Source organism: Urocampus carinirostris, chromosome 2 (assembly GCF_059441175.1).
Source record: "Urocampus carinirostris isolate Australia breed hairy pipefish chromosome 2, RoL_Ucar_1.0, whole genome shotgun sequence".
NCBI lineage: Eukaryota > Metazoa > Chordata > Actinopteri > Syngnathiformes > Syngnathidae > Urocampus > Urocampus carinirostris.
The window spans coordinates 47525347-47534711 of record NC_142350.1 but is presented as its reverse complement, the minus strand read 5'-3'; the positions used below and the strand labels follow the sequence as shown (position 1 = coordinate 47534711).

The 9365-nt window shown below is 42.0% G+C and overlaps 1 protein-coding gene across 1 annotated transcript; it reads left to right on the top strand.

The window, feature by feature from the left end:
* The first annotated feature begins 264 nt into the window (after positions 1–264).
* Positions 265–8508, top strand: LOC148372184 (uncharacterized). The gene is made up of 3 exons (XM_088326793.1): positions 265–693; positions 3584–4321; positions 6418–8508. The coding sequence occupies exons 1-3, from the start codon at positions 436–438 to the stop codon at positions 6967–6969; spliced, it is 1548 nt and encodes a 515-aa protein (XP_088182919.1). The 5' UTR covers positions 265–435; the 3' UTR covers positions 6970–8508.
* Positions 8509–9365: the final 857 nt, after the last annotated feature.

Here is a 9365-nt window from a genome sequence, read left to right as displayed (position 1 = left end):
AAAGTAATGCTCAATTTAAATTATAATTTAACGTTAGAAAAGAAACTTTCCCTGTTATTGTTCACCTATTATTTATTTTAGTTTTCCACAGTTTTCTCCTTTGACCGTCAACGATGTGGTGTGATAACTGCTACGGGAATGCTGACTTACAAGTAAGCAACAGGTTGCAGAGGGTGTGTGCAAGGACTGTGTGGTTGAGTCAAAAGTGTCGTCATGGAGACCATCAAAAAGAGGGAGGAGCCGCAGGTGGAGCTGACAGTCAAGTAGTTTTTCTGTGTGTGGGGGGGAATGCAAGCAAGATAGAGCCTGCACTCGTCATTCAGTTTCTTGCAACATGATTTTAGGAGCCAGCAGCCAGTGACGCTTGTTTGCTCTCATACACTGCATGGCTTTGTGAGAGATTTCTGCTGAGCTCACCACTTTCTGCCCACCAGTATGCTGACCGCTGCCCTGTGGCTGCTGGTCCTGCTGGCCCCAAGCTCTGAATCCGACTTACAATTACCATGCGACTTCCTCTTCCACGGGCGGATGCTCCCTCTGTGGGAGGGCTTGAACCCAAGCACCCGGTGTCACAAGGCGCCCGGCGGGTACCACTTTGCCACGCTGCACCGTCCAGACTGCCACACGGCCGTCGCCTTGGCTTTCCGTCTGGAGCCTGATTGGACGTGGGGACGAGAGGGCGAGGAGCCGGGGGTAAGGACATGTCTGTCATATCGATGCAAATCTCAAAGTCGTAGATATTGGCTGTGGCAGGGGTGGCCGAACTACGGCCTGTTGCTTTGCTGCTCCACAGCAGCCTTATTTGAGAGGCACATTGTGTCAAACTCATGGCCCTCTGGTCGAATGTGACCTGTCACATCATTTTATATGACCTGCGAGACAATAACGAGAGAAGCAGAAAAGAAAATGGCTCCTTCACGTCAAACAATGACCTGTCGTTTTAAATCTGTCCACTGGATGTCGCCAGAGCCAGGCGCCACTCTTATAGTACCTACTGCAAGCTGTACCGTTAATCAACCAGAGATTCTTGAGGAAACCCATACTGATGTTATTTTACTTTAAAGTCACAAACACGATGTTTGAGGCAATGCGGAATTTAAAACAAAAACACCTGGGTGTCTTTGCAGAAGTTTAAATAAGCTCAAACTTCTTTCTGTAATAGATATGAAATCCAACCTAGTCCCCCTAGGTCCCCCTATTCAGGTTAACATTTCCTTTAAAAAGTAAAAAGCAGAAAGACTTCTCAATCATTAAATCGATTATTTAAATTAGCGTTTTTTATGCAATTTTTGTCACTTTTTGTTCTGCGTGAGATTCTTTAGTGAGATTGATTGGAGTAGAAATGAATTAAATTGCTATTTTGATTTTTTTCTTCATAAATGCACAGTTTGTAAATTCTATGAGAGATCAAATCGACATGAAAGAAAAAAATATTAAGGTAAAAAAAACTCTCAAAGAGTCATAATTTAACTGTGAGCCTCCAAGAATGTTTTTTCTACTATATGGCTCACCTAGAACTAAAATGAGTTTGACACCCCGGTTTAAGAGGGATGCACTTAACATTAAACAACATAAAAGTGTTTTATGCACCTTTCAAATCTTCAAAAATGATCATGGCACCTCTAAAAACTATCCTTTCTTAAATACTTACCTAAAATATGGTAAATCTCATCTCCCATCTCATTAGCCGTACCGCTTATCCTCAGTAGGGTCGCGGGGGGGCTGGAGCCCATCCCAGCCATCTCCGGGCAGTGGGCAGGGGACACCCTGAACTGGTTGCCAGTCAATCGCAGGGCACACGGGGACAGACAACTCACTCGCTCATTCACACCTAGGGACAATTTGGACCGGCCAATTCACCTGAAATGCATGTTTTTTTGGAACGTGGGAGGAAACCGGAGTGCCCGGAGGAAACCCACGCAAGCACGGGGAGAACATACAAACTCCGCACAGGAAGTCTGGAGCTGGATTTGAACCCACGACAGGTTCCCATGACATGAACTGTGCCGCACAAGCGCTAACCACTGCCCCGCCGTGCTGCCATATGGTAAATCAATTACAAAAAACAGTTTAACAGTTAGCACATATTTCTCTAATTTGGTTAATATTCTTGCAGTGTAATCAGCTTTTTTAATTGCATGTATATTATTTTATTTTGTCATATGTTGCTATTTTTAAACTAAAATAAAACAAAAAAAAATCTACATTTTTGTCATCTGGTAAGGGAGATGAAAGTTGTTTTTTTATGTTGGTGGAACAAACATAATATGTATATAATTTGTTACTTGAATGAAATGTTGATATATATATACTAAAATAAGGAAGGTTAATAGTAAAAAAACGAGGAACTTTGTGGGTAAGAAATTAAAAAGAAAAAAATACCTTTATTTTTTTAAACCATAAATATTACTTGAAGAAAAGGATCTGCTGTTTGTTTCAACAGACACTGCAATTTAAGGTTTTTTAAAAATATATATATATTTTACTTGAATAAAGTAATGATAAATATTGGAAAAAAAGTTAAATGGACTAATACAAGAACCTCCAGCAATATACGAAAGTCCGCAAAGTCATTTTAAACATGAGCTCCCCCTGCCGAAATAATGGACTGAGGATAATGGATGCCGGCCGCATTTGTGCTGTTCATTGTAGGTGTAAAAAAAGGCCCCAAAAAAGCTTTTATGCATGACACAAATTTACTTTCTAGGCCCCCACTCGCATTAATATTGGTGCCTGGTGATAATGGATTGCGACCAAAACAATGGAGTCCTTTTTTTTGCTGGCCGCAATGGCACGTTCAGCAGCCCGATAATAGATCTCTGCCGCTAGGGATCCACGATTTATCAAAAACGAATCGATATTGCAATGAGACGTAGTGCGATTCTGTAATCGCAACACTGCGGTTTGAGCCTTGTATGGGCAGACATAAACCCTAACAAAGCATCCCCAAAAGAGAGAGCTGTTTATTGTTTATTAATAAAGGATGTCAATATGATGACCGGTAACCCTTGTCTTTTCTTCATTTTAAGGACCATTTTGTACTTTTTTGTACAGCTTTGCCTACATGGAAATGTGAATAAAAACTAACGTTCATTTTTCTACTGTTTGGGACCAATCTAGAAAATAAATGACCATTCAAGGGGATTATTTGGGGGGTTTCAACAACTAATTTGACCTGCGGACAACAGGAGGGTTAAGTACTCACCAAAAAAAAGAACTCGCACAGAAAACGTTCCTTTTTAAAATCGAAAATCGCATCGAAATTGCAATACTGGTCTGAAAAATGGCGATTTTTTTTTTTTTTTTTTTTTTTAAATTGTGCAGCCCTATCTGCTGCACATTTTAGGTGGAACGACAGTAATGGCGAACCTAAGCTGCCAGGCCTGACGAAAATTCACTCTGCCGACTCCCGCTTGCCGCATTATGCAATCGGGGCTAATGGATAGCGGAACAGAAGTACGATGTGTGAAGAAGTGAGGGATTACAGCAATTCAATATTTGCTATTTTCCTGTTTATCTTATATTTTTGTTTGTTTATGTAATAATCAAATCAAATCGATTTTTGTGTGTGTGTGTCACACAGGAAATAGAAGAAGACGGCGTCCACGTTTTTATCCCCGCTCTTATCCTCGGAACTGACCCAACGTCTCCATCCCTGGACTCCCCCCTTCGACGTTGGGATCACCTCGTCTCTAAATCGATCCGTTCCGATGTTGCCCCGAAGTGCGGCGCTCTGGGGGGCGAGCTTTACATCCTGATTGGAACCGAGCAGTGCCAAGGGGGGGCACTGTGGGCAGTGGCGTGCTGCTCTGTGCCTGGCGGTGAAGGTGGTTTCGGCATTGGTTTTATCAGCGAGACAGCAGCCGATGATGGCGATTTTGAGAAAGTGAGCGTAGAAAAAATACAAGAGAGGTTGGGAGCGGAGGAGATCCTCTGTGGGGGGGGACAGGAGGGGTCAGATGGAGTCAAAAAGGCTTTTCAGACTGAGGAACATGTGGAAAAGTTGGTTGGGGATTCAAAACTCTCTCAGACTGCAAGCAACCCGGATAAGAGAACCTCGGACAAAACCTCAGAAGAAATTGGAGATTCTCATGAAAGAGTAAAAGAGGCGGAGACGACCGAAGTGGAGACTTCTGAGATGGAACGGCGCAATATCCAAGAACCCGAAAAGTCTCGTTTCGTGGAACGCCTCGCTCAACGGGACATTGAGGCACAGGACAATTCAAGCAGCATCGTGGTGTCCATCTTCTCCACTATTTTGTCCATTCTCAAAGCTCCACTCAAGCCGATCTTCTCCAGGATTACACGATTCCCCGGACAGGTGAAACAAGTTTTTTACTGCCTCATTAGAGTGATTACTCGATACTAAGATCAAAGTGTTCGAATACTGAATTGTACAAGTACAAGACATTTTTACCCATACAATGTCATGGTATTTATTTTTATACGTTCCATAATACACAAAATATCAATAAAACGGCGAACTAAACAACTTTAGGTACCCAAAATATTAATCAAACGTGTACCTGAGCGCCAATAATTATTTAAATGTTATGTTATTGAGAAGAATCACAATAATGGTAAAAATAAAAAACGATTTTTAAAAAGGTGAATGGTCTGCATTTATATAGCGCTTTTCAAGTCAATGACGACCTCCCAAAGCGCTTTACAATGTGCTTCACACTTACCCATTCACGCACACTCACACACCAATATCGGCCATGCAGCCATGCAAGGCCCCGACCTTCTTTTTGGGGGCATTAGGGATTCAGTGTCTTGCCCAAGGACACTTCGACATATAACACGGAGGAGTATCGGGTATCGAACCTGCAATCTCTTGATCCCAAGACGAGCGCTCTACCTCCTGAGCATTTTCTGTCCGCACTAACACCCAAATTCCACAATCTGAAAAATATTCCACGTTCCCTTGTCCCTGATTGCATATTATTGCAAGCGTGGGTCAGCAGAGCCTATTTTGTCCGCTTAGTTGCTCTTATTTGCAATTTGTTTACCAAAAAGTGAACTGTACACGTGCGGCTGCAATACATTATCCCCAATTGCATATTCCTGCAAGCGACAGACTGGCAGAGCACAGTTTTGTCCGGTTCAGCGGGTGTTTTTTCTGTTCTGTCCAGCGAAAATTGAACTGCTCTCAGGCAACTGTTATCCATTATCCCCGATCGCACTTTGTTGCGAAAGGGCTTGGTAGATCACACTTTTATGAGGCTGAGACGCTTTGTTTTTTTAAAACTTTATTCCCGCCTAAAATGAACTGGATTTGTGCAGCTCTAATCTGTTATCTCCTATCCCAGAGTGCACTTTTTTTTATCAGAGGGCAGGTAAGAATGTTATTATGTTGTTACCAGGTTGTAATATTTAGAAGTAGGGTTAAAAACAGACTCGATCAACTACTAAAAAAGACAATTCGAAATATTTTTTTCTTAGAAAATCTCAATGACTTAACATCAGTGAGCCATTTTCAGGACCAGTCTACGGGCTACTGCAGTGTTCTTAGGGGTCTATCTGGTTCTTGTCCGAACCATGCTGGTGACTCTTGAACTAAACTATCCTGTACAAAATGGAAAGGTAAACATTTTTTTTCTATTTTGGGGCCAGCGGCGCACATTTTTGTCAGCCTGATGGCTCTTTTTTGATGTTCCATCCACCTAACGGTGAGTTGCAGTCGTGCAGATAAAATCTGATTGCATATTGTAGCGAGCGAGGACTGGTAAATCACTCTTTTATCAGGCCTGGTGCCTTTTTTTTAACGTTAATCCCGCTAAAAAGAACTGCACTTGTGTGGCTGCAATCAATTCTGCCTGCCTGAAATGGAATGCATTGTTGTTGCTGCAACCCTGTACCCCCACTCCTATGTTACTGTGAGTGTGGGGTCCAACAGAAGGCACTTCTTTTGCGAAGCGTGCCATTCGGGCTCGCCTTAAAAAATGTAACTGTTGTGGCTGCGATCCATCATCCCCGGTCGACCACTGCTGAGAGCAAGGACGACAGAACATATTTTTTGTGGCCTGCCTAAAATGAATTGCAATGTCTCCACGCAATCCATTGGTTGAGAGAGCAAATTTGTGTCATGCATGGCAGCTCTTTTATTATCTATTCTTTATTCCTGGGTGACTTGCTGAGAGCCTAAGATCAAATTTGTGCAACGCATGGTAGCCCTTATTTTGCGTTTTTTTTTCAGCCTGAAGTAAACGACACACGTGCCGCGATCCATTATCCCCGTTTTACTATTGCTTCAGGCAGGGGCTGGCAGAATGCATGTTAAAAATGTCCGTGACTATTTTGCGGATTTACGCAGACCACAGGTGTTCTGGTCCTTGTTATACTCGATAAGCGAGGGATTACAGTTAATATATGTTTTCCTATTTGAAGTAATATTTTGTTTTTTTTTGGACACAGGTGAACTACGTCCTCCAGAAAGACCTCGGCGTCCTCGCCGCCCTCCCCGGCGACACCTTCTACGTCTTCTACCTATTGATGTCCGACATGTTGTCGTGGTTACGCTGGGGTGCCGAAACGATACTGGACTTTTTACTCGACTCCCTTTACGACATCTACTTCTGCGTTTCCTCCCTGCTGGGGGCGCTATTCAACAGCTGCTACGAGGGCATCACCGGGATGGGCACGCTAGCTGGGGACACGCTCGGAATATTTGGCGGGGCCCTTGGCAAAACCTGGCGGGTGGGCAGGTTTTTCGGAGGCCGTCTTTTGAGGCAGGGTGGAGACAATGCCGGGACTGTGGCCGCAGAAATGGGCGATCAGGCGTTGGCCTTGGGTGGGGGCACGGGGCTGTTGGCTTGGAGGGGCGTAACGGGGGTCTTTAACGGGGTCGTCATTGGGGGGAGCATTGTTTTTGGGGTGGTGGATGTGGTTTTTGGTGCTTTTACGCAGGGTTTTGGGCAGGAGAGGGAAACCAGGCCGGTCCATACTGAAGTAGCAGACACTGAATAGGGAATTTTTGTTGCAATGGGATTTTGTTTTTGTTTTTTATGGATCAATAATGCAGGAATTAAAAAAAGAATTATTTTCTGAAGGAATATATTGTAAGACTAAATTGTTGCTTACTTAAAACTAGTGTCAGGCTATGGGTTTTAGACCTAGGCCTTCAGCTCCACTCTGTATTAGCGATGTGTCATTCGCAAATTAACCGATCTTGGAAGTGAAAGTTCCCATTTAACTTGTAAGGACTCAGGTTCAGCGGTAATTTTAGCCAACGCCGGCCCCCAACGCACCTGCTTCTCTGGGTCCGACGCTGCCGGAAGCCACAGAGCGTGGACTGCGCAAGGGAGAGGTGGGCTGACATGAAGGGACCCGCGTCGTGCCATCACGTGACACTTAAAACCTGTCTTCTGTAACGAAATTTGAGTTAAACAAGTCTTTATTCACGGAGACAATGAAAAACAATGACGGGTGGAGAGTTTAAAAAAAAAAAAGTCCGGGAAAAGCTTGGCCCGACCCCACCATACCGACCGAAATTTAGTTCGGGGCGGGCATGGTTGGTTTCTGAGCCTAGCTAGCAACAACTGATGGCAGATTTTCAATTCATTAAATGCTTGAATATGAAAGCACTGATCTGAAAGCAGCGGATCCAAGGGAAAAGCAATGAAAGGAAGCTGACAGGCAATTTGGAATTATTTGATGAGTATCTATAGGCGAAATATAATTAACATAACATGATTCAGATCATTTTTAGGCGAGCGAAGAAGGCCTCGAAAGCCCTCACGGCCCACAGCTGCTCAAAACTGGTTAAAAACACTGTATGTAATTAGGAACCCTTTTACTCTCTGCTTCCATCTCTTTGCTTAAAGTCATGATTGCAGACTTTCTCATGTGTGCAAGAAGCATTTCTTAGAGGCACTCGAATAGTCTTTTTTTTTCATTTTTCTTGTGGTTTTGGTTGGTGTTTAGACTATACTTAAATTAACTCTCTTCCTAATTTCATCATTTTCATACTACACTAACAAAGATAAAGAAAAAAAACTGTGGATGAGCATGAAGTTACTGCACACCACATTCCCCTTACCTAATGTGTTCCGCGGCCCGAAATGTTTTGCTAAAAGTAAGAGCAAAAGCAAATCGATGCGATGGGATAGATATATTTAAGGGCTCTTTGATCTCAGTTCGGCATAGTTAACACACACTTAACCCTAGTGAATCTAAGAAACCTCTTCTAATTCGTATACCCTCTATGTTTAATAGAGAAAATATTCTACTTTCATCTTTTTAAGGACACTTTAAAAAACGCGCCCCACCTTTAGATTGCGGTGGGATTTATTATTTGAAACTCGAAAAATCGATTTCACTAATGTGTTTAAAATCGAGGAATGATCGGAGCTCAATAAGACTCCATGGAAACAAGTTTAACAATTGCCAGAAGACATTTTAGTGACACTGAATGTGCCTTTGTTTTATAATCATTGTAACAATGATGTGCTTTTGTTGTACGTTTGAATAAAAGACAATGGTGGCCTATTGTTCTGGAAATTTAAATGGACTGTTGTCGCATGGGTTCCAAAAACATTTCTTGTTCTTTTTCTTCATCTTCTCATTATTGTTATTCTTACTCTGACGTCTATTTTGCTCATTCTTTTGCTCCTTTTTCCCCTTTTGGTCTTTTTATTCTTCCTGTTTTTCTTTTTCTTATTAGTGTACTTATTTGTCTTAATATTATTATAACTATGCTCACATAATATTAGTGTGACATGACTTGAGCTGGTACAGTGGAGTTGGTGGGTGGATGCAGAAAGATGAGGAGACAGTGGATCAAAACTGATTTCAAGGATTGTCATGTGCTTAGATTTCCTTACTTTAATACCTTATTATTTTCAGTTGTGGGTAGTTATGTGAGATAATAGATGATTCACCTCACTTGTTTTTCGCGATTGTATATTGTTTTTAAGTATCCAAAGTAAATATAAGATGACTTTTCTAAATTTTTCAACTACTATTTTAATCAAAGTGATGAGTGGATACAATTGGATTTTGCAACTTCCGTGCTGTGGAGAATTAAGATTTTTAAAAATTGTAATAAATGCAATGAAATTGATTGACTAGATTAAGTTTTTAGAGGGCATCAGGCTGTACTTGCCCAAGACACACCACAGGGAATCGTGCCCCTACAACCCGAGTTGTTGAGGGATTTAAAACAAAAGAAATAGAGATTGTTTTGAAAATATGAATGAATTGTTCTCACACGAGTTTGAAAACATTATCATTTCCTTTAATTTTTTGATGACTATGGCACATGCTGTGAACGCTTTACGCAATTTCTCCCTTGACATCTTCATTCACCATGTTTTGAAAAAAAATAATACAATCAAATTTATTTCAATGACTTCAAGTTCGTA

Bases quoted from the DNA above. Each gene is read 5' to 3' on its own strand.
- LOC148372184 (XM_088326793.1), top strand. From the start codon at position 436: ATGCTGACCGCTGCCCTGTGGCTGCTGGTCCTGCTGGCCCCAAGCTCT. The intron at 694-3,583 runs GTAAGGACATGT...TGTGTCACACAG, and splicing joins GAGAGGGCGAGGAGCCGGGG to GAAATAGAAGAAGACGGCGT. The intron at 4,322-6,417 runs GTGAAACAAGTT...TTTTGGACACAG, and splicing joins TTACACGATTCCCCGGACAG to GTGAACTACGTCCTCCAGAA.